Here is a 25,865-nt window from a genome sequence, read left to right on the forward strand (position 1 = left end):
TTTCTGGACTCTCCACTGGACTTAAGAACCCTACCGGTAAAGGTAAAATGTTACCTTGGTTTCAGAACATATTTCCACTTCTAAAACCGAACTGCGTGATAGTAATGGATAACGCATCTTATCACAGTGTAAAGGTAGATCGGCTTCCCACCATGTCTTGGACAAAAAATAAAATAAAAGAATGGATTCAAAATAAAAGCATTTCTTATGACGACTCGTTCGTTAAAACTGAGTTAATTAGTCTTATACCTCCTGCAGTCAAAAGTGAATGCCGCAAGTATAAAATGAACAAAATGGTGGACTCTTCAGAAAGGGTGGGGACGCGGTGGCTCAGTGGTAGAGCGTTCACCTCTGGTGCTTGTGGTCCCGGGTTCGATCACAGCCCCCGCCAAGTGAACTTTTTGGTGAACAAACCGTGTGCGTGGGCTTTCTCGGGGTTCTCCCGTTTCCTCCCACTTTCTTCATTCCGCCATTTCATTCATTACTGATCATCACCGTCTCCTTTAGCCTAACCGGCATATCCGTGGGACGTAAATATCAAAGATTTCATTTTTTTCTTCAGGAAGGGAAGTTCTCAGAATACCCCCCTACTACTGTACACTTAATCCAATTAAACTGATTTGGAGTCAAGTAATGGGACATGTGGCACGAAACAATAAACGTTTTACATTTAGTGAAGTGAATACCCTTTTGGAGGAAGGGTTAAAAATGGTAACAGGTGAAAAGTGGAAAGATTGTGTTCAACATGTAGTGGAGATGGAAGAAACGAAATTCTGGGAACTTGACAGGATATCTGACGAAGTTACACAAAACAGTGGCGACTCTGGCGAGAGTGACTAAAGTATGAATACAGAACCTCTGAAGGGCAGCAACTGATACTAATATCTTTTACTCAGTATTATTTGTCCTTTTGTGTGTACTTATATATGTTGATTTTATAGAGGATTTGAAGTCACCCATTAATTGAATTGACCTCCAGACAAGAGTTCCGTGAGAACTCCAAACTTTTGTTGGGACCGTGGTGCTCCGTGGTAGAGCGTTCACCTCTTGTGCATGAGGCCCTGGTTCGATCCCAGCTCGTGCTAAGTGGGCTTTGTGGCGGACAAGCACTTTTTTGCAGATTTTCCCGGAGTTCTTCATTCATTGCACTGTTTCATTCATTCTCGTCATCACAGTCTCCTTTAGCCTATCCGGCATAACTGCGATACGTAAAACTCAAAGATTTAATTTGATTTCCAAACTCTCCTTCTCCCTCAACGGTCGTCAGCACTGTTGACAACTCCATTTTTATTAAAATAGTCAAGTAACAATTCAAAAGTCAATTTCCTTTATTATCAATTGACTAAACTCAAGGCCGACGAAAGGGCCGGGGGAGGATTGCAACCGCACAAGGCGCCAAATTTTAGGGGATTTTCGGGGCGTCAAATTCACTATGATGATTAAGCTCCAATAATTATAATTTTGCTTGCAAACGGCAGACTCAAAACATGGGCCTGTTCAAATTACGTGGTATCTGTAGTTACTACTTCGTGTCAGGCTTCAATCAATCTGGGATTATTTTTCTAAGTCCACCATAACAAATTTTCCTTTCTTAATAAACTCAGAAGATTTTAATTTTGATGAATTTTGTATGTGTGATGCTTTACCGTAAATTTATCGCCTTGTGTTAATAAACAACAAACAAACAAAAACGATACTTTGATACCATCAGAACAGGTGCACGCACGAAGAGAAAAACGTAGGAAAATGATTTCATTGAAAAATAATCAATAGAAACCAGGACATTCGCCTGAGTTGAGGCGCCCGGGGCGAGAGGCATGGATTCACTATTATCAGTGTGTATACATATGGTTATTTTTCTTCTGTTTTTTTTAATGTAAGAACACCTGTATATCAGACAGAAGAACATACGTTTATAAGGAAGGAAACAAGAAGTACCGGTATTTCATTATTATTATTATTATTATTATTATTATTATTATTATTATTATTATTATTATTTCAAGTTTTATTGTTATCATCTTAACGCTCTGATAATTTACCCATACATATTGTACTTGGTTTCCGATTTTACATTATGAAATTATTGTATCAAAGCAGTAAATACCCATTCAATTACCAACCCTGACATCCATTGCCATTCCAACATTATGTCACAACCCCGACTGCCAAAAAAGAAGGAAAATAAACAATACAACTGTTCAATAAAATTTCCATTATAATGACACATGTGCTACTTACTCACTAATGCAGGTAAATGTAATTAAGTGTTTTAAAATACGTAGTGTTATTATGAAAGTTGTAATTTATTATTTAGGCCCAGACATATTTAGATACACTCTATACTTCCGTATGCGGGGGCTGATGGTGGAAGACGGAACACCTACATTCACCTGTACTTGAGCGTGGTGGGGGAAAAACTTTTCCTATCAGCTTATGTGAAATAGAGGATAGTATCAAGTGTATAGAAAGAATATAAAATAACTATTTGGTCACGAAATGACACATTAAGCAAGTATGACGCTCCAAAATATCTAACACATCTGAGTCTTTTCTAAGCTGGCTTTCTTTCTGCCCTTCCGGTCCTAGACGCAAATAACGATCAATTCCTACCCTAGAAAAACAAGATATTGCTATCCAAACTTTCTAACCAAACATACAACTATCTCAATAAAACTATGCTTGTCTAATAGGAAAATTAGCATCAAAATTTGATCTTACACTTCATCTGTACTCTTTCTCTTATAAAAACAATTTAGTTCTGTTACTTTTTCTGAAAATATAGGTGGAAGTATTTTACTATTAATTATCGTATATTCGAGTATTGTAACCTCCCAAATTTTGGACCCTACCCAACAAAAATTTATGGGTGTGCGTCTGCTTGGGAGTGTGTGTGTGAGTCTCATTGATCAGTTTCTGCTTATGTCATTGGCAGCAAGGATGCTCATCTCCACTCCCATTGGACCACGACAAATTTACTTGACTTGTTGCCTTAAAAGGAATGAATCATTTAATTTAACGTCCCGTAAGATTAAGACTAATAAAAGAATGACAATTAATGATATTGTAATAATTGACTGGATAAAAAAATATATGCAAACGAGAGTACTCAACGAAGATCTAAAGGCCAACATACACTAGCGTATTTTCGGCGCGTATTTTCGGTCCGTAAAATGATGTCGTAAATTTCGGTCCGTAAGTTGGCCCATACACCTAGCGTAAAAATAGGCGCGTAAAAGAAGAAGAAAAAGAAGCGGTCATTTCGCTCTTCCTCTTGCCTGTTGTTTGAGCACGTGGTCGTTTTCCAGTTTACTCAAGTTGCTTGAACAAGATGGATCTATCTGAGGCCATGGTTTTAAGTGCAGGTGCTATAAACTTTGTGTTGTTAAGTAAAATAATAAAAAGAAAGCATAGAAGAAACAGACTGGGAGCCACTCTGAAGAGGATTAAAAATTCACATTTATCTATATTACGTCCAAGCAGCTCAATCCATTTGGCCTATTTTTGGTACAATCTTAGATCGTTGTACTTAGTGATCTGAGATCACTAAATATTTATATACAGTGGCTCAATAAAGAAGTCGGACATATACATATTCACACATTCAAGAGAGAATAGACATTCCAAGAGTACGCTTCAAAGAACAAAAAATATATTTTAAGTACTCTTTTTTTTTTTTTTAATTTCCATCTATTTATTGTGCCTTTTTTTGTATACAAAATATAACAATTTAAAGCTTATATTTTACAAAATAAATAATAAGGATAATGACAGTAACAATGATGGAAAATGCAACTAGTACTTTGTGTGTGTGTGTGTAGAACAAATTAACTTCATAACTAAAAATAGCGAATAAGCCCATCCTCCACATGTTTGGAAGTAACAGGAGAAAATATCACGGAGTTGACAAAATTTAGTTTATAAACTTTTCAGTCGAAAGTGTTCATAAATTCAGGTTCATCTCAAATAAAAAACTTCTTCCATTTTTGAAGAAGGGAAGGAACTTAAAATGCTGACCGCATTACCTCTCTGTATTGCTAAACTAATACGCTGAAGTAAAAATTGTGCACTTCTCGTATCTCCCGTCTTGAGGTTTAAGTTTGACCCAATTTCCTTTAGGAACTCCCTAGCTTCCCGGCTAAAAACTCCCATAGTTTCTGTAGCAAAGGCGATGAACGTATGGTCTTCTTTTAATTTTGAATATTTGGTGTGTTTTCGTTTACAGGCTGTCTCAGCAGCATTTCCTGCCTCTTTACATGTTGAAGGTAAATGAGAAGGTGAAAAGGTGTCAACACATGTAACGTCCCATACCAGTCGTTGCCCCATTTTCCAAGGGGTTAATGTTACTCCATCTGGTCGTTTCCCATCATCTCGGGACATTCCAGATGGTTCTAAAATACTTGGGACATCAATGCTGGCAAGAGCTCGTCTTATTATATTATTCAGTTCTCCATGACGAGAAATTCGACCTCCACTCCTAGAACAGCTTAACGCATGTAAGCCTTTTTCATCAACCTGTTCTTGACATGTACATTTGAAACTATGGCAGATATTTAAACCGAGACGTAGAGCGACACAAATTTGAAACGTGTTGTTGTCCAAGAAAGTTCCAATATTTTTTGACGGTGTTGCCTGTAGCCATGCACCAGATTCTTTTCTTTGTAAGGATTTAAAACGGGCTATATCAGATGTACTTTCAGGGACCAATTCTTTATCAATTATTGCTGTTAATATAATTTTATCCCAATTCTGTTGTGAGTCCAACACGGCAGGAGTCTCATTATTGTATATACCATTCCATATCTCCAATCCCTCCGTCAGGTGATGAATTTCCACTTTGTCAACTGGTATATTTAGTATGTTGGAGACAAGTGGCTTCACTCCAAAAGATGAGGACAGGAAAGCTGGAAGGCTTAAATCAGAGACTTTTCTTACGCTTAAACCTCCTAAGCGAATTGGTAAGCTTGCTTGAGTCCATTGATTTTCATTCAAAGAATAATTGATGATAGACTGAAGTGCATATTTCAGGCAATTATCAAGCTGAAGTACTTTGGAAGGCATGGACCATGTGGGAGTAGTGCGTAAAAAGTAGATAAGTTTCGGTATTCCCAGGCAATTCTTGAGTAGAAAAAAGGCAATATGCGCTGGTAAAGTCTTCAGACGCTGAGTTATTGTTTTTAATCTATTTAAATGCTCATCAAAATTTTCCTCATATCCATCATCAAGGAGAGGTGATCCCAAGAGAGTTAATTCACTTTTGAGTACCGTCCGTATTCCAGGTAGCAATTCTTGAAACTGTGATTCGACTTCTTTGTCTGGATTCCCAGATGTGAAAAAAAGTTCGCATTTAGACGGGTTAACTTCAAGACCAAGTTTCTTTGATTCTTCTATCACAGTCTTCATGTCTTGGTAAACTGACTGTGGAGAACCACCTAAGCTACCGTCATCCAAGTAGAAGATATTTAGTTCAGACGATAAAGTGCGAACTATTGGGTGGATGGCCAGACTAAAAAGCATTGGACCAGCTGGATCACCTTGTTGACAGCCAACTTGTGATAAAATTGTTCGTTCACCAAAAAATAGGATTGAAGGTTGAGCATAACTTTGCCAAAAAAATGAATATAATTGAGGCAGTACTTCTTTAACTTGTTGTAGCATAAGATCTCTTTCTACAGAATTGAAAGCATTTTTGAAATCGATCTTGAGAAAGACGTAATTAGAATTCTTATGTGCTTGTATGTAACTGCGGGTAGCATGTATAATAGCTTCGTTTCCTTTTTTAGTCGCAAATCCAAGTTGATGAGGTTGCAAATAAGAGGAGCATTTGGCATACACAGAGGAAACTGCTACCTTAGATGCTAAACGTCTAAATGTACATCCAACAGCTATGGGTCTAAGTCCTCCATCCTTCTTTCGAAGCGCACATAAATTAGCACCAAAGAAATATTTGCATATTTCAAGATTGACATTTCCGCTCAGTATGAGGTTTATTAACTTTGTGATCTGCTCCAGCAGATATGATGCCGCATCACCTGCTGATCTGGAAATAAGATCTTTTAAGTGTTGAGGTGACAAACCATCAATTCCTGATGCAGAACCACTAGGGAAACTACAAATAGCTTTTGACACTATTCCACGATCCACTATGATTTTAGGGTCAAGGTCGTTTGGAGGATCGGGTAAATTAAAATCCCTGGAAGGAGCTGGGTGTTTGGTTTTAAAATGAAGATATGTTTCCTCGTTTATTGGAGCCAAAATATCATCGGAACTTAACAACCTTAGGGCCCCTCTGGTATCAAAGTCGGCAATTTTTGCTTCTATTCTTTTCGCTAAGTTTAGAGTGCGCTTTTTCCCTTGACGAGATGAATAATCTGTTGACACAGTTTCATCTACATTCCGTTTAATAATCTGGGTAATGGATTTCGCGCTGCGATCCTTAGGGATTTTTAGATGAACAAACGAAAAGGTTAACAAATTTTTCCACGAGATGAAATCATTTCTATTTACGCATGTCTCTATTATAGATGCTAATCTCTTTGCGACTGCATTTCGAGCTCCTCTTGGAATGGAATTATTATTTTAAGTACTCTATATTATTTACTTATGGAAAATAGAAACATTAATGACAAAACTCAATTTCATGATTACAAAAAATACAAAAAATGAAAATACAGCTAAAATCCGTGTCAAAAAAGAACTCGGACAGGCAGCACCACTCTCTTTCTTTTTGGGCTTAGTAGGGAAATTTCCATGAGTTTGTCTACTTGACAGTTTTAGATGTCCAAATGAAGCGAGTTGAAGCCGTACTGTTTTTACGTGGATGAAACTGTGTGTTTAAAAGTTAAAATGGAAAGTCAACGTGAGCAAACATCTTTAGCAGTAGGAGAACATTTTCAAAAACATTAGAAGGAGGGAAAATCAGTTCGTCATACTGTGGAAATAGTAGATAGGCCACTTCCCACAGTTCATGATATTATTGGACGTTTTAAATCAACAAAATCAGTGGAAAATACACCAAAAAGTGATATATCTAGAGTGTTTTCAAAGTCAGAAGAGCGATGGATTGTACTATAGGTTAATAAAAACTCCAAAACAAGTGTCCTAAACTGGCCAAAGAAGTATCAGAACATCTTAATAAACGTTTACATCCCGAAACGATACGATTTGTTTTAAGAAAAGCAATCTACATGGAAGAGTAGCCCGTAAAATACCGTTCGTGAGCAAGTGCAATAGACAAAAGAGACTTAGTTTTGCAAAAACTTATAAAAATAAAGATTTTCGTTTGGGAGCACTGTGTTATTCGCGGACGAAAATAAATTTAATTTGTTCCGCTCAGATAATACATGTTACATCTGGCGAAAACCTAATGGGGAACTCAGAGCGAGTAATCTACGATCAACTGTGAAACATAGAGGTGCCTCAGTGATGGTTTGGGGCTGTATGTCCTCTGCTGGCCCAGGTAAACTTTGTGTAATCGATAGTATTATGAACCAACCAAAGTATTTAAACATTCTGAAGCAAAATTTGGTACAAAGTACTGAAACATTGGGAATAATAGAGAACTTCCAGTACTACCAGGATAACGATCCCAAGCACAAAGCACTCAATATGTGTTTGTGGCTCCTGTATAATTGTCCGCACGTGCTGGAAACACCTCCGTAATCTCCTGATATTAATGTTATTGAGCACTTATGGGCTTATTTGAAAAACTAGTTAAAATATCGCACTATTAGAACAAAGGAAGACTTGGAATCAACACTTCAGACTGAATGGGCAAAAGATGATCATTCCTTCTGAAAAAAAAAAAAAAAACTTGTAAAATTCATGCCAGAAAGATTGAAAGCGATCGTGAAAACTAAAGGATTGACTACAAAATATCAAAAATATCTAATAACATTCTAAAATTTTGCTACAAATTAAGTGTCCGAGTTCTTTTCTTACATGGATTTACGCCATGTTTTCACTTTTTGTTTTTTATAGTCATGAAATTTGAGTTTTGTCATTGATGTTTCTATTTTTCATAAGTAAATAATATAGAGTAATTAAAATATATTTTTTGTTCTCTGTAGAATACTCTTGGAATGTGTAAGCATGTATATGTCCGACTTCTTTATTGAGCCACTGTAAATCGTACTTCGAAGGAGGAGGACACAGGACAGGGAAAAAGTTATATTCAATTTTTTACGATGTAGATTGAAAACATTTAAATTTCTAAACAGACACAATGATGATTTAATACAATCTGAACGAGCTTGATGTGTGGTTTCCTCTTACCTTCCGAAATAAGCCTATTGTTTGGAACTGCAGTTTACAAAGAATAAGGGAGTAAAGGAGTGTTCCAATAGTTGAATAATTGATTAATTTTTTTGTTATACAATGTTTTAGACTATTGACTTTGGTCGTTAAAAAGTGGGCTACTGAATGATAAATTCAATTTAAAGAAAATATGATTTATTATTGGTTGTAGCTTTCGTTTTTTTTCTTTCTTACAAAATTAATGAAGAATATAGTAGTAACAAATAGAATAAATTATCCCCTCACGGGATACCAATTTTTACTACCTTATCCACAGCTCAAAAACAGGCCAGAAAGGAAAAACAAGACTTATACAACTACCTCCAGCCCCATTCTTTAGAAATAGTTTGATCCTTGTTAGTTCGGCTGTTGTAAGTTGAAGGGATCTTCCCCGCTGCTTCCACCTACCTTTTTTTATATCAAAGTTTATCTTGCCATTTAGTTTTCATCTAGTTGTTAAAAATCATTTAAATATTTATTTATTGAAAGGTTGGGTGTTAGCGGACTTCGGTAATTTCATCACCGGAATTTTCGTCACCGGTAATTTTGTCACCAAAATATTAGCATGTAGGTTATTTCGTCACCGGAAATTTCAACATTGTAATTTCGTCACTTGTAATTTTATCACCAAAATATTAGCATGCAGGAAATTTTGTCATGGTCATTTACTCACCTTTGTTGAACTAAGTAGAGACAAAGTAAACGACCGAAACAGCTGACCTTATCTTAATCAAAGTTGGAAAACAATTCAGTTGGTGTTCGACTCTGGAAAATCAAAGTTTCGGATACTCGAAGCAAGAACAAACAGCAGTAAAATAACATAATGTCAGTTTCAGCAAATGTTAAAAGCACAGGCAAAATGGGCCAATAATTGATTTATATATCACTATTTACAAATATTAAGTTTTGGTAATATTAAAATTTCAGAACAGAAAATTAGCAAACAAAATATAACTTGTATTAATGCAATAAATGGTTTACATGTTCATTTTCTACTATTCATAACATTATAGGAAACAACAAGCATTTTTTTCAAACATTTAGTTCCAGTGTTATACGTTAAGCACAAAGACTAGAGCCGTTTCTGAAAAATCTGAAACAATCTTCTAGTTTCTTGTTTGGGTGGTTGCCCCACAGTATCTTGATAAAGCACAGCTGAAACCGTTGCTTCAACTTGTTGAATTTCATGAATAAACTTCCAAATAGTTGCGTAAAACATTCCTACTAGATGATGAAACTTCTAGTTCCACAATTCACAAATATTATTTATCCTAGAATTGCTGTTAAAGGTAGCTTGGTGAACATTCCAATTGTCTGGGGGATATAGACTAGGGATGGCCGGATCCGGATCTCGGATTTCGGATCTGGGTCCGGATCTCGGATTTCGGATCTGGATCCGGATCTCGGATCTGGATTCGGATCTCGGATCTGGGTTCGAGATTCGGATCTGGATCCGAAATCCGGATCTCAGATCTTGATTCTTATCCAAATCCACATCCCACCCAAATTGTGATAAACTCGAATATCTAAAATTCGTCGAAAGTAATTTCACGAAGTCCTGACAGTGAAGAAAACAGAAAATTAAGACGAATATTGACAAGTCTATTTGTCTCCTTCATTCTACACTAAAGATCAAATGTTTGCCTTACTTTAAAAAAAAAAATCTGATTTGATCCGGATGAGAGTTCGAATGTCGAATCTAGGTCCACCCGGTTGCAGGACCGAGATGAAATGCACACATATTTATATTTGAAACCGGAATACAAAACTCGAATATTAAAAATTTTTCAATACACCTATTTCATTGACAGTTAAGAAAACAAAACAGTTAAGACAAGACCGAGAATAAACTATAAATTTTGGTGCCCTTTATCTAGATTTGAAATTTCGGATTTATACATAGAATCAGGCTGAAAGATAAATATTTGAGATCTGGAAACCGAAACATGTGCTTGTACCAAGATCGTAGCCGTTTGTACCTAGGTAATGCGAGCGGAAGGCACTTGCACTAATTCCGCATGTACTTTGGGGAACACGAGAAACTAAAAACAGATAAATGTTCTTTTTCAGGAGCAATTCGCGCTTTAACATGACTTTTCATGAGTGTTGTGTTCAAATACTAAAACTGTAATGGGGACTTGTTTGAAATAAATGCCTTTTCTTTTTTAGCAATAAAGTTAGGTATTTTCACATTGAGGAAAAGTTAGCAAAGCACATTCCACTTATTAGAGTGCTGGTTCTTATGAAAGCTTTCACACTGAACCGAAGATTTCCTCATGTGGGTATCGGATTGCCACAATTCACCTTGCTGAAAGAAGTGGTTTATCAGGAGGTCGGCCAAGATTCTTTTGGACTTAGCCTGTAGACTGCTTCTGGTCTCAATTATTCCCATATAACAAGACTAACCATATATAAAGTTGGTTCGAAATTATTTAAAATATCACTAATTTACCTTAAGGGGATAATCGCGATTTAAATATTCGTAAATCAGAAGAGATGTAAACGTTAAGCGTTAAAATAAATCCGATAATTCCTAATGCAACCTAATGAAAGCAATAAAACTCCTTATGTAACATTTTCAAAGCTAAGATTAACAGTTATGTTCTTGAAGAGGGTTTATGGCAACATAGAATATTATAAATCCAATTATCATAAGTAGTACCTCTGACAGCCCCGCATTTCACATCACCATCGCCCTTCATCCTGACAAGTGGGCAATTCACTTACCCACAATGACTTTTCAGGCGTTCCAAAGACATCAATATCTCAGTTTGGGTTATGATCATGCTTCGGTGAACCTTGACTATCACCACCAGAGCTATTAGTGAAACAGAACTTATTTCTGTATTAGATAATGTGGGTAACTATAGCTTTTCGTCTATAGAAGACGGAGAGTGTATGGTATTATCGCAGGAAATATTTGATACATAAGATTTAGATTGTCAGTATTTAGGAGCAACTTTTAAAATAATCAGTTACTTTAAATGTGCTACGGATTAGCCGAGAAAACCCGACAACCATAGTCGAGTGGTCTGCGGCATTAGGCTGTGGATCGTTTGCTGTGAATGTCTTGGATTCAAATCCCGCTTCGGGCATAGGTGTTTTTAACTCTCCTCGTTTACTTCTATGTCTGTGTGGTGTCATAATGGTTACAGAGTAATCCGTGCAAAGCGTTCAACAGGTTAAATAATCTGATAAAAAGCTGTTACCTTTTTATATATAAAAAACAGTGGTTAGCACGTGCCTTCGGTGCCCGTAGTCATGGGTTCAATTTCCGGAGAGGCACTCAACAATTTCGATGTTGACCCAGCATCGTGAGGACAATTCGGGAGTTATCTTAAGTAAGAGGTAGCGGACTCCAGTCTAGAAAGCCTGCATTAGGGGCTTCGGGTGTCGATGCGTTGACTACACATCCCCACTTTGAACGTAAGCCCGCTGGTAGGAACCAAAGAACTGTCGTGCCAAGAATTTAGTTTCCTTTAATTATCATAAATGCCTCTTTATTATTAAATTGTATCCAATATTTTCTTTTCAACTAGTTTGCGAAACTCAGAGCTAGCTACTTGTTTTCTTTTTAATTCATGTTCATAGTTAGCACAACTAATCACTAAGGAAAAACAATCTTTTCAATAAAATTCGCCTCGCGTCTTTCGTAGCTCTAAGTTTAGTTATTTTTAGCTTTTTTTTAAGTTGAAGGGCGGTTTATCATTTTCCCCTCGATTTCCTTATTTTTTTTCTAGTTTTACCTATGTTTCTTTGCACGGACATTGCGCCTATACGCACGTGCTTAGTGTGTTCGTTTACAAAAGCGGGCCATTTTCCTGCCACTATAGAAAGTAAGAGTGCCCTGTATCAGAGAAATATTAATTGAAGTATGTAAGTGAATATATCTGTGATGAAGTCATAATTACTCAGTTTTTGCATCGTACATAGTTTCCTCATCCTCATTAGTCTCTTCACCCCCGCTTCCTGAATTCCAGTTCTAGTATTCTTTCTTGATGGGGGACTGATGTCTCATGTAGGCTTATTAACTATAACATCAGCAGAAGAAAGTAGGGTTTAATTTGCACTAATTTTAAAACATTCCTTTAATTAAATAATAATAATAATACGGAGCGAGTTCAGGCTACTTGTTAGTATTCTTGCTTCGCAATTGGTTAATACCGGGTTCGAATCCGGAGACCAGCCATCCTGACTGAGGATTTTCCAGGGTTGTTCCTCAGTTATACTGGGCAAATGCTAGGTTAGTACCTTGATCTAAGGCTCTGGAGACCTTCCATTCCTTTTCCAATGTTGTTTTCATCTGTTGATTACTACAGTGTAAAGTGGTCTCTTTGGATGTATCTAGTAGCTTATAGTAAATAAACAATAACGACGTAATAACGTGTGGGTTAATTTAACTACAGCCTTACAGTCCCAATAGATAGCTAAAGTTTTAATATCAATTTCCTGACTTTTAAATACTATTTTCATATTGTTTCAGCTTTCAATTTTCTCTTGTATGTTCCCACCGAGAATTGAACCTGAGATCACATGAACAAATGCGAATATGTTAAATATTTTTGAACACTTTAATATACAAAACACAAAACGCTTCAATGATACGATGCATGGATATGTTTTGGTTACGTCCTGCAATGTATGATTAAAGAAACCTGGAGGGTGAAGAAAAAATAAAAGAAATCTTTTTTATATTTACTCCAACAAACTCCCGACCTCAGAAGGGCAAACATAAGTTAGGTAATAAAGTCATACAACGAACACAACCATATCACTCTCCTGAAATTCTCGTGTGTATGTTTAAAAGTCTACTGTTGTTCCACGCCAACCAGTCTATATTTTTTGTTGTATATACCTTCGAAGTGAAAGATATTCATTATTACATTTGTTGATGGTTGGACTCTAGTGAGTCAGAAACTACTATTAATAAAGAGTTTGTTTTGTCTAGTGTTCCTGCGATTAGAAGAGCCTTATCTAAAAGATATTTCATTTGTATATGAGAAAATAGCAAAATTGATTTTCTCAGAATAAAATAAATATTTTCAATGTGAAGCCAATGTAAAATAAATATTTTCGAAGAGTAGCTAAACAGAAGAATTTGTTACCATTTACATCAGTTTTCAGACAGTTCAATATACTCTGAAATGGGAAGAAGTCAAACTTGGAAACATTTTACTAAAGAGACTTCGACAGAAAGTGCAACATGTAAATATTGCAAGGTTAAAATAAAATAAAGAACAAAGGTAGCACAAACGTGTTATGGAAACATTTAAAAGCACAGCAACCTACTATATTAGTGAATCCGAAAAAAGTTTTGACGAATTTTAGATATTCAATTTTATCATCACAATTTCAGATGTACGTTTGGATACAAATCAAAATCTGAGATTCGAATTTCGGATCCAGATCCGAGACCCGAATTTAATTTTTAAGAATTTAATTTTTTAAATGAGTAGGGCAGGCCATAGACCAGATAGGAGAACAATACTCAATAGTGGGAGCAACATATGATTTATAGATAATTTTCAATTCGGCAAGAATTGGTCATATGCTATTGACAGTCATACTCTTTAAAAAAAAACATCACAACAGAGGGCCACAGCGGCTCAGTGCTAAAGCACTTATCTCTGGTGCGTGAGGTCCCTGGTTCAATCCCCGTGCAAATAAGTTTGTGTGGGCAACATCATGTCCGTGGGTTTTCTCAGGGTACTCTCGTTTCCTCCCACATTTCATTCCACCAATTCTATCATCATAATTCACTTGCCTTAATTATTGTATCCTTTAGTCTAAAGGGCATAATCGTGGGAAGTTAAACTCAAAGATTTCATTTCAGTATCACAACATGGGTAACTCTGAAGGTGTGAGCGCCTTTACCTATGTGAAAAAAAAACTAATGTCCAAATATTAAATTAAATCTTAAATTCCTAGTCGAAAGGCATCAGGTTCGATAAGTTTAGCGAGCCTATATGAGAAGTAGAACCCGAACCGCATGAGCTCCCGCCTAGAATCGAACAGGGCGCCCCGCACCGAGGACGCGTACGCTGACTATATAGCCACGGAGGAGCTCTCATAATTTGCGAATTCAGATTAGGAAGTATTGGATTTAAATACCTTTTTCTCTGTGCATTCAAAATTAATTATGAATTTTAATTAGGAAATAATGTCTTGTTTTGTGGAATAGGAAATATTAGTTTAGCCGAAATCGTATATTGTATGGAATGACTGAAACTAGATTGGAATGATGATTTCTGGTGAGTCTACCAGCAAACCTCAGCAACGATTCGCGAGGACAACACAAGAACAGGTTTTCTCTTCTGAAAATAATAAGACCAGACCAGGGAGAAGGCCGTGGAAAGGGCAAGAGACCACCTGCTGCTCGAAAACCCTTTCATCTGAGCCGTTTTTACGCGCTGTATTTACGCTCGAAGTTAAAAGCAGCCAGACTTTTCGAGCGTATAAAAATTCGGTACGTAAACGTACGTCAGGTCCCATACACTAACGTATTGACAGCTGCTAACAAGACTAGCGCATGAAATTTTATGGCTACGGCGGAAAAATACGTCAATGTATGGTCGGTGTAAGTACATGATAATGCCCACCACAAACTCACATTGCTTGGGATTGAACCAGGTACCCTCGCATTAGAAGTGAATACTCCATCAGTGAGTCACCAAGCACGCTCCCCCCACGATTGAAGTATTACCTATTTCCAGACTTAATAATTCTGAATTTCAATTCATAAGGGTAGCATGCCTAAGGACAGATGGGGAAAAATTCCACATGTCTCCCTTGAAATCTCAATGTATATTAGCATAAAAGCAAACCATTGCGTTGAATGGCTGAATTATTATTATTATTATTATTATTATTATTAGAGGAACTGTACCAAACCCGGGCCCGGGTCCATAAAGCGGGCCCCGTCAATTGCTGCTCCGGGTATTGGCGTAGAATGCTAGAAATAAGCTGAATTGTAGTTTACCGTTACTGTTGCATGCAGCACTAGTTCCTGTGTTGATCAGTTAATCCTTTGTTCTGCAATCAACATCTGATGAGTTTTCATGCAGTGGAAAGTTTTGAAGCTCCGACGAGCAAGCATTGTTTTCCATAGTTAGCAAAGAGATAATTGAACCAACTATTTATTTATTTAATCTTAATGGTAAGAAGTATGTTCCATGTAATTAGCTAGTAATTTAGACGTAGGAGTGACAAATTATTTGCAGCGAAAGTAGAAACATGTATGGTCGTAAAGTGGGCCCCCTTGTCAATCCTAAAGCGAGCCCCTACTATGTTGTGCAAAATTAAAAGATATGTTTCACACCAAATTCTCATGATTCATGCAGTTTATTTACAATTTTCAAGAGGACCAAAATGCCCAAAACAAAGCCGAAACTAATTACTCAATATCGTGGTCGAGGACATGGTAGTGTCAAGTCATTATCAAGATCCTATAATCCAGGAAAATAAAAGATACCGCTGAAGGTGAAAGGAAGAGCTAAGGAAGACGATTCTAATTGTGGCTCAATCTCTGATCTCAAGGAAGCATCAACAATATACTCAACTTTAAACGTTCCACCGGAGAAAACATCGTCCACGGATGACGATGCCACCTGCATGTTCTGCACTGAAACTTTTTTGAGTGATACGAGAGTTGAAGTCTGGGTCCATTGTGTCATGCGCTCTTAGTGGGCCCATGTAGATTGTGAGGAGACTGCCAAAGTCGTTTATATTTGTGACTTTTGCCAGTAGAAATCTTAACTTTGTAAAACATTTCATTTATCACGTTTAATTTGGAAGTTTTGGTTCTGAATTTTTTGGAATTTTTTTTAATGCCAAATAAGTAGGTTGGAGAAAGAGAGATGTTTAGATTTCTTATTTCTACCAGTAGAATATTGAATATTTCAGTTTTGAAAGTTTCAGTCTTCAAGTTTAGTCTATTTGAAAGATTGTTCTGGAGCTTAAAAAAGAAAAAAAAAAGACTTTTTGATCTGCTATTTCCGCCAGTAAAATGTGGAATATTTAACTTTAGACATTTTCAGTTTACAAGTTTAATCTATTTGAAAGGTTGTGCTGGAGTTGAGAAAAACACTCTCAGATTGCATTTCGGCCACTAGAATGTAGAATATTTAAGTTCAATTTTAGTGTGTTCTTTATTTTTCGGAATTTGTTTCAATTTCTTCTAATAAAGTCTTTTAAACATCCATATTTCATTTTATTTCAATCCCCAGTGTTTAGGATCTTGTTTTTAGCTTAAATGCGTAATTCATTTAAGTAATACAGGTTTTCGTTTTGTATAATTTATCTAAATTTAAAGGGGCCCGGTTTTGGAACAGTTTTTTCGAATGCCGAAAATGCAGTCCATATGAAAATCCATTTTTTCTCAACCTATTTTTTCCTTGATTGTTATGGGAAGAAACAAGCAAAGCAATTACATATCATATTATTTTCAGTCTGAATAGCATTTTTTTCTGATCGATATTTTCTTAGATATATGGAGAAAACAAAATGGGGGCCCACTTTTGGTACAGTTCCTCTATTATTATTATTATTATTATTATTATTATTGAATATAGCCTATACAGTTTATTTGATGCTTACAATATATCAAACGAAAAGTATGATGTTGTGCTATACGATTGCTAAACGTGGTCGCTTACTATAAGGGGAAGTGTACATACGTGTTTCGCCAACTGTAACACGTATGTAGTCTTTTATGTGAATATATTGATTTGCTCAGCAAATAGTTTGTTTGTATATAAGTATATACAAAGCAAAGCTTCCACTTATGGAAAGTATGAAATTATTTGATAATGAACTCTTGAGACGAATATTAGGATCCAACAGGAACAGGAATGAGGAGTAGTAGAAACTTCATGAGGAGGAACTGCATAGTTTATTCCGTTTACCAAACATTGTTAGGGTTATTAAGTCTAAGAGGCTTAGGTGGGCACGTCATGTAGCCAGAATGGAAGAAAGTAGGAATTTTCAAATTATCAGCTGGGAATCCAATGGGTAAACGACCATTAGGAAGACCTAGGTGCAGATGGGAGGGCAATTTAAGATGGATCTCACAATGATAGGAATAAAAAGTAGAAACTTAATCCAGTTGGGTAAGGACAGAAGTGAATAGAGAGCTTTTGTGCACGCGCCATTGAATGCCCGGGTTCCATAGGTCATAGAGTAGAGACCTGCACGGGCCGAATTTTTCAGCCCGAGTCCAATCCAGCCCGAATGTACGTAGGCTCGGCCCAGTCCGGGCCCGAAAAGTTTTGGAGATTTTCGGCCCGAGCCTGGTCCGGCCCGATAAGTTTTTTAAAATTGTTTGCCCAAGCCCGACTCGGGCCCGATAAATTTTCGAAGTTTCATTTTGTAACTTTTTCACGGGTACACTTCTTCAACGTTTGCCTTTATTCTAATTATCGTTTAACGAAAGTCAATAATTATTAAAGAATTGCAATTAATCGGCCCCAGCCCGGCCCGACCTGAAGAGAAATCAGTGTCGGCCCGCCCAAGCCCGGCCCGGCCCAAAGAAATAATAGAGTCGGCCTGCCCAAGCCCGGCCCGTGCAGGTCTCTATCATAGAGTTAGTTTATTTTGCTGCTACCTTCTGTAGGTCCATACTTAATTCACTTAGTTAAAATAAACTTACCTCGTCATCAACGTCCGGAATATCATTTTCTGTTATATTGTGATGAGCTACACATTCACTCGATATTGTTATGACTTTAGTATTGTTGCTATCGGGATTTTTTACCATTGCAACAATAGCAAAGTTCATATTCACTCGTAGCACGTAATTGACAAAGTTTCCAGTCAACACCATCCACCACAAGACATTTCTGCAACTGGTGCGGCCTGGGAATAGAAGATATAAAAGAATTTTATTATGTGATATTCAATAATTTGTGGGTAAAAATTATAAAATTACCTGCCACAGATATGATTCATATTTGTATGCCTTTGCTATTTTGAGAAGACGGTATTACTTCAATTCTTTTTTCTGAAGCGATTACCACCCATTTAAAAGGTGTCCTATAAAAAATGTCCGGTAAGGAACGCAGCTATTGAAATGCCCGCCATTTCTGTTCTAGTAAGTTGGCACCACTGAACGTTACACGATTTTCATGTGTTGTCTTTGTGGTTAGTAATTACGCAGCGCTGATTGGGGCATGATCGTCATCTGTTTTTTGAACGCGTAGGATTTGAGCGCTTTATGACGAAACAGAGTGTTGTCATAGAAGTGAAAACTTATTAGAAATGTGATGAGCACTCTATTCCTATCCGTACAAAAAGCAGATAACGGTGATGCTCTATTCGGCGCTCCACGACTACTAACCACAAAGACAAAAGATAAAGAAGAAAATCGTATAATGTTCAGTGCTGCCAACTTACTAGAACAGAAATTGCGCGCATTTCAAAAGTTACGTTCTTTGCCGGACACTCTTTATAAATGAACGTAAAAGAAAAGGAAAACTACTTACCAACATTTCCCTTCGAGTACTGAATTTTTATTTCGTTATTTTAAAGGTTAATTTAACAATAAGTTAAAAACTTCAGTATTATATTAAAGATTAGCCGCAATACTGGTTTCGACACCAGCTTCAATACGAGTTTAAATTAGACATTACCTTATCTAGTTGTTGTGCCGGAGCATTCGGCCTGCTGCTGTTCACTTTAGGTTAAAATTGTGCTTATACAAGAACTAATCGTTGACATTTAATTTTTCTTTTCCTTTCTTCTTCTTCTTCTTTTTAGTTTGTCCACCAAGTAACTTGCGATTACACAAATATTAATGATTATATGTAAATATGGTACGGTTCTTGTCCTATTTTAAAGCGATTAAATTGAAACAATGTACAATCAATACAACAGTTTTGAATCTGTAATTTGCTTGCACACTAGAGACACCTATTGGTATGACTTTGTAGTATTAGGAATTAGCGTGACTCACTGGTATGTTTATCTTTTGTAAACAGGATATAGTTGTATAATTAGCCTTAATATTATTTTATAAATTAGCCTCAACATTACTCCAGACCTTAGCGTCCATATTTCTTCAGACATTAGCCTTAATATTACTTTAGATATACCGTACTAACCTCAATATTATTTCAAACAATGGCTTGAATACTCCTCCAAACATTAGTATTAGTGTTACTCTAGATATTACCCTTTATGTGATATTGGTGACCAAAACTTTAGCATAATGCTAGAAGTTGCATGTGAGGGCAGGAAAGTGTCGTGAGGTCGGGAAATGTGGCAGACGGCGCGTATTGCTTGTGAGGCTCTTTGAACTGGCCATGGGAAGGGTGAACTTGGTTCCATATCGGAAGAAATTGAACACTAATGCTTGTAGCCAAATGCACACATTCTGTAAGCCTGTTTTAATGTGCGGAGGTACTACCAAGTTGAATGTAGCCATAGACAGCAGGAGTATGTCCAAAGGTCGCATCATCGGCCGCTTGAAACAAAATGGCACACAGATAGCAGTAGCACCAGCTATCATCAGCGTTGCCAGACTGACAGCTTGGAATTATTCCAAAACCTGATCGAAATTATGCTAGATTCGGTCAAATTATGCTAGATCCTCATAATTACTATTTCAGGAGTTTTAAAAGAAAAAAGAACGAAGTTGAGATAACGTAACTTAAAATACGCAGAGCTCAAGAATGCGTGGATAGAACTCAATACTTCACGCACCAAAGCTTTAACTCAACTAAACTAGTGCAGTCGTTGCCAGACTCAATGGTGTATATATCGTATAAATGAATGCAAAGTGTTTGTTTACATATTTTGAAAGAAAATTACCTAGCAGCATAAGCGGATTTAGGAATTGTCTGCTGGGGGGGGGGGAAATTTTTGGTCGGTCCCTGACCTTTCATTTCAGGAATAAAGGTGGTCATGAAGTCAGAAATAAAGATGGTGAAATTGTCAAAAAGTTGGGGGGTTAATGGCCCCCATAGCTCCGACCATGCTTCGCAGTTAAAGGATTAGAAAACCGTGGGTGGAGCCACACACACACACAAAAAAAGCCCAAAGCCGTTTTTAACTTACTTCGGAAAATAAGACTGCCTGTATGGTTTACCGACTATATGAATCGATGAAAGAGGATACATTTCTGCCGTTCTTTTTCTTCCCACGACCAACTTGTTTCTCATCTTCAGGTTTTACGGCTTTTTGATAAACTTGCTGAAATTATGCTAGATTTGGGTAGGATGCTAAAAGCAAGATGCTAGATCCTAAAGAAATGCAAATTATGCTAGATCTAGCATCATTATGCTATATCTGGCAACGCTGGCTATCATTGTACCACACAGGCCCGTATTTATATATTATGCACCCCTGTGCTCTAAATAATTTGCCGCCCCTCGAAACAACCTATATTAGAGTTGAATTCACAGTTTTAGGGGATGCTGAGATGAATAGTGACAGTTTTAATCCAATTCAATTTCAAGGTCATACTTCACTCCGCAGGGAAAGGGCGAGATTTTAAAAGTAATCGAAAACGACAGATATTAGTGTTGAATTCATAGTTTGAGGTCGCTGAGTTTTATGCTATCGATTTCATGATGTTCAAGTTCATCTTCACCCCTTGGGGTGGGGGTGGGAGAGGACGACATTTTAAAAATAATCAGATTAGCAAGCTAATTAGTACATATTGTAATTAAACACATATTTTTCTCGCGCTTGCGCGGGACTCTACGGATTCTTAGTTTTAAATATTACTTTATTGTGAATGTTAAAAACAATTCCAAAACTTTGCCGCCCCCTAAATTCTGCCGTTTTATGCTGGAGCACAGAATAGCATTTACCGAAATATGGGCCTGGTGCCACAAAGTATCATGTTTAGGTTGTGGGAGGAGTTTATTGATATAGGAGACGTTTGCTTTCAACCAAACCAAGGAGTTTGCTTTCATGTGATAAACATACTGGAAAGGAGTAGTAGTGGCGTAGTGGTATATGGTGATGGTCGTGAAGGCCTGAATATCTTTGATAAAGAATCCTTCACTGCCCAGAGGTACAGGGACGTGGTTTTACATGCATATGTGTGACTCTTCAGGGACGCAGTCGGCCCACAGCTTCTGCCCATTGATGAAAATGTCCGTCCTCATTGTACCAACCTGATGGAGGACTACCTAGCGATGGAAGACATCCAATGCATCGAGTGGTTAGCACAATCTTTCGAACAAATCCCGATTGAACATGCTTGGGACGCTCTAGGCAGACATGCTGGAGCCCTAAATCGGCGTCCAGAGCACGCTAAGAGCTCTGTTACTCTTCGAGAGGAGTGGAATCAACTCCCCAAGAGTTCCTGAACAACCTAATCTTCAGCATGGAGTAGGTGTCAGATATGTGTTGTTATTGGCGGTGACCATGACTAGTATTAACTTCTTTCCAATGTCGGTAGTGCGTCTTAAAGCGTTTTGACGTATGTGACTCTAGTCCTTTTTCTGCGTTTGCGTTGAGTAACCTCTGCAGTCATGGATCTTGCATATGTTGCCTAATCCGTGTAGGGTATGTATGGTATATTGGCATGGTACGATTTCTTTCTTTCTTTGTGCCTTATGCCTTCGAACAATGATCATACTTAAGTTTTGATCTCCAGTGCACCTTAAGCATCAGCCTCAATAATATTTTAGAGTTGCATTCAATATTATATTAGAAATCAAACTCATATAATTCCAATTTATTTTAGTGATTAGCTTTGATATTACTTTATACGTTAGCTTGAATATTATTTTAAAGATCAGTCTGGGCATTATTTGAAAAATTAGCTTCGATATTTAAGAAATTAATCGCAATATTGCTTTAGACATTGGTCTCAATATTATTTCGGTGATCAAACTTGAAACTGTTTTTAGGTATTACCCTGAATATTCTTTTAGACATTACCTTCCATATGTTTTTGATTAGTCTCAATCAGAATTAAGATGCAGATCGCACTAATACGCAGGTTAGCATTAATATTCATATTATGTGACGTGCAAAATTGATTGATATTGCTGCTGGGTAATGAATAATTCTTGTCAAGCTTCAAAGTGATAGAGACAAAAATATTAAATTAGCCCGAAGAGCCTACGGATACAAATCTACATGTTCTGAAATTGAATTAATGACCTGCTTGCTTGGGTTGAACCATCTGCTCTAGGCGGCTCGGTTGGGATGAGATCTGCTTGGTACGCCTCAACTGAGCCAATGGCTTGTGCCGGCTCGTTTGAGTGAATTCTTGGCTCAGCTTAGTTCTCTGTTGGGCTCGGTAGTAAACGAGCTGTGAGGCGAGCTGGTCGAGACGTAGACAATCCTAAACCTGGGCCGAGCAGCTTTGAACATATTTGGCCGCGCGCTATAACTTTTAACAATCTTTGGCTCGATTTCGAATACTTCCTCCTCCGGAACCCAAACCCGGAACCTCATGAACGATGTCCTTGCCTCCGAGACTTCACAAATACGTAGGTCGGCAGTCAACTAGTTTTAGTATTCAGATACAAACTGCATATCTTTCATGTTTATACACGGTGTCGTTATAATAATAATAATAATAATAATAATAATAATAATAATAATAATAATAATAATAATAATAATAATAATAATAATAATAATAATAATAATAATGTTGTAGTAGTAGTAATATCATTGATAATGGTTATATTGTCTATATAGGATGCTTGAAGAGAGTACTTGAAACTAAACACAGGATTTGGCTCGATTTGGCTCGACTCGAATTCGAATCGAGTTGGACGAAATTTTTCGAGTCGATTTCTCGAGTCGAGCTCAAAGATCTTTGTTTCGAGTCGAGTCGAGTTTGAAAGAAAACTCGCTTGAACAGTCCATCCCTACTCTCCTTGAATATTATGGTAAAATGAACGTTTACCACACAAACTAAGTTGTGAATACGATAATCGCGTGTATCATGAAACGATATCAGCTTGGATGCTTGAATACACTTTGATGAAATTCTGTGCATGCTGCTGTTTCGTCGTATTACAGTCTCATAGGCTATGACCAGACAGACAGCTTTTAGTTGAATGGTGTCTGGTCAGAACATCATGTTTCCTCAGATGTCTGGCCTTCTAGATTGGAATTCACTCTGCTTTAACTCGAGTAGGTCCCCAATAGCTTCATTATGTAAGTCCAACAATAAGAATTCTTTACCATACATTCGTCGCCAGAAGACGAAGACAGGGTACGGAAAGAGATAATTTTGGAGAGGGGACTTACTTGAGTTCACCTTTTGTTAATAGTCCCTTAGGGGATTTCTTAGGGATAAAATGAAAATTCTATTAGCGGATTTCAATGCGAAGGTAGGATAAGTGGATGTTTTCAAATCGGTTACAGGGAATGAAAGTCTGCATAAGGAAGTAATGAGAACGGTGCAAAGTTCACGAGTTTAACAGTGATAGACTCGTGAACTCTGCAACGTCCAAAAAAATACCTGTCGTGAAGAATACAAAATTCCCACATCGCGACGTTAATAAATATACTTGGATCTCACTAGACGGAAAAACACATAATCAAATTGATCACGTTTTAGTAGAAAGAAGAAGACAGTATAGCGTAACTGATGTTCAGTCAAAACGAGGAGCTGACTGTGATACCGATCATTATCTGGTAGAGACCTGCATGGGCCGGGGTTGGGCGGCCCGACACTGATTTATCTTCAGATCGGGCCGGGCTGGGGCCGATTAATTGCAATTCTTTAATAATTATTGACTTTTGTTAAACTATAATTAGAATAAAGGCAAACGTTGAAGAAGTGTGCTCGTGAAAGATGTTATAAAATGAAGCTTTTAAAATTTATCGGGTCCGGGCCGGGCGTGGGCCAAGAATTTTAAAAAACTTATTGTGCCGGGCCGGGCTCGGGCCGAAAATCTCCAAAACTTTTCGGGCCCGGGCTGGGCTGGGCCTAGGTATATTCGGGCTGGATTGGGCTCGGGCCGAAAAATTCGGCCCGTGCAGGTCTCTATTATCTGGTAGCAGCGATAATATGAATATTCAACATCTAAAAACGGAGAGGTTTAATTAAAAAAAAAAAAAAAAAAATTAGAGGAGAGCCAGGCGACAAGGGAATACAGATTGAAGTGTCGAATAGATTCTCGGTTTTAAAAGATTCGAAGTGCACTAGTGTTGAGGATACTTGGGTTGGAATTAGGGATAGCATTAAAATCTCAGCAAAAGATAAATTGGGTCACGCAGAAATACACAAAGGAACAACCATGGTTCGACCAGGAATGTACTAAACTATCAGAGAAGAAAAAAAAGGCGAAACTGGAATGGCTACAAAGTCCGAATGATATAACTACACAAAATTGCGTTAATATCAGATGAGAAACTTCCAAAATATTTAGGAAAAGAAACACAAGTTTTTGAAAGTTGAAATTAATGAACTTGAACAAAATAATAAAAACAAAAACATTATTAAAATGTATTATACCATCAACGAATTTAACCATTTACGATCTGAATTTTTTGTTGTCGGCCAATATATTTATTTTCCTTTCTTTTAGTCATAAATAGCATACTTTAAGAAAAAAATGCACAATCAGTGTTTTATTATTTTATGTAGATTTTGGGGGCTTGGGACTTAGAAGTCCTGTCAGACAAAAATTGATGAACACCATAACAGTGACATATTTTTATTTCCATGCCCTGTATAGATAAAGTTAGGGATGTTATTGTAATAATTTAAAACTTTTGGGTTATTTATAGTGTCGGAATTTATTATTCAATCCTTTACACATCATTTGTGATTATTTTACTTTGTGTTATTATTTGAATAAGCATAGTACTTGAATTTCAAGACCGCATACATCACTACCCTCTCATATGAAATTAAAAGAAATATTTCTTTTTTGATACTGCACATTTTTGTACTCAAATTACTGATGATGATGATGATTATTATTATTATTATTATTATTATTATTATTATTATTATTATTATTATTATTATTATTATTATTATTATTATTATTATTTTGCTCTTAACAATATCTGAATAAAAGAATGAGAATTTAGTGTGCTTTGAACACAAATTTGGAAAGCAAATTACTTTGCTTCAGTCATTTATGATGGAATTCAAAGAAACAGTTTTTCCTTTCGTTTCCATATAGAAAACATTGTCCATGGTACACTTCGAGTGCGGTCTGGATTCAGTCTTCTTTGAAGAACATAGTTCACACCTATCCCTTTTGTCTACGAATTGAGGCCAATGTGCCACTCGATTTTGAAGTCTGATATTGTTTACTGAAGGTGATGTTTTTCTTCTCTTGATCGGTTCCCAAATTGCTAATAGTGACACCAGGAAGGGTGGAGAACTTGAACAAACGTCTGGCAATATTCGAGACTCGGTTGTAGTTAAGGAACAGTACTTCCCGTTTAGGGAAGGACGAGAAACGCCATACTTTTAGGAATTATTCATTGACTATCTAAGATGTTAAAAAGTAGGTAATAGACTGAGTTATGATTAGTTAATGAGTTATTGAACAAGAGAAGAAGACGTGCCTGTATTCCGCTCTCGTTGTGTTTTGAAGTTTGTTTATCTACTTTGATGAGAAGCGCTTGTCAAATGT

The 25,865-nt window shown here is 36.9% G+C and overlaps 1 protein-coding gene across 1 annotated transcript in view; it reads right to left on the reverse strand.

The window, feature by feature from the left end:
• LOC145663110 (sialin-like) overlaps positions 1-25,865 on the reverse strand; it is a 101,244-nt gene that overhangs the window by 71,422 nt on the left and 3,957 nt on the right. The window contains exon 2 of the mRNA XM_081729384.1: positions 17,942-18,147. Within this exon, the coding sequence (XP_081585510.1) occupies positions 17,942-18,147 (206 nt within the window). The remainder of the gene's footprint in view (positions 1-17,941; positions 18,148-25,865) is intronic.

This window comes from Thermobia domestica, chromosome 10 (genome assembly GCF_964235325.1).
Source record: "Thermobia domestica chromosome 10, izTheDome1.hap1.1, whole genome shotgun sequence".
Lineage (NCBI taxonomy): Eukaryota > Metazoa > Arthropoda > Insecta > Zygentoma > Lepismatidae > Thermobia > Thermobia domestica.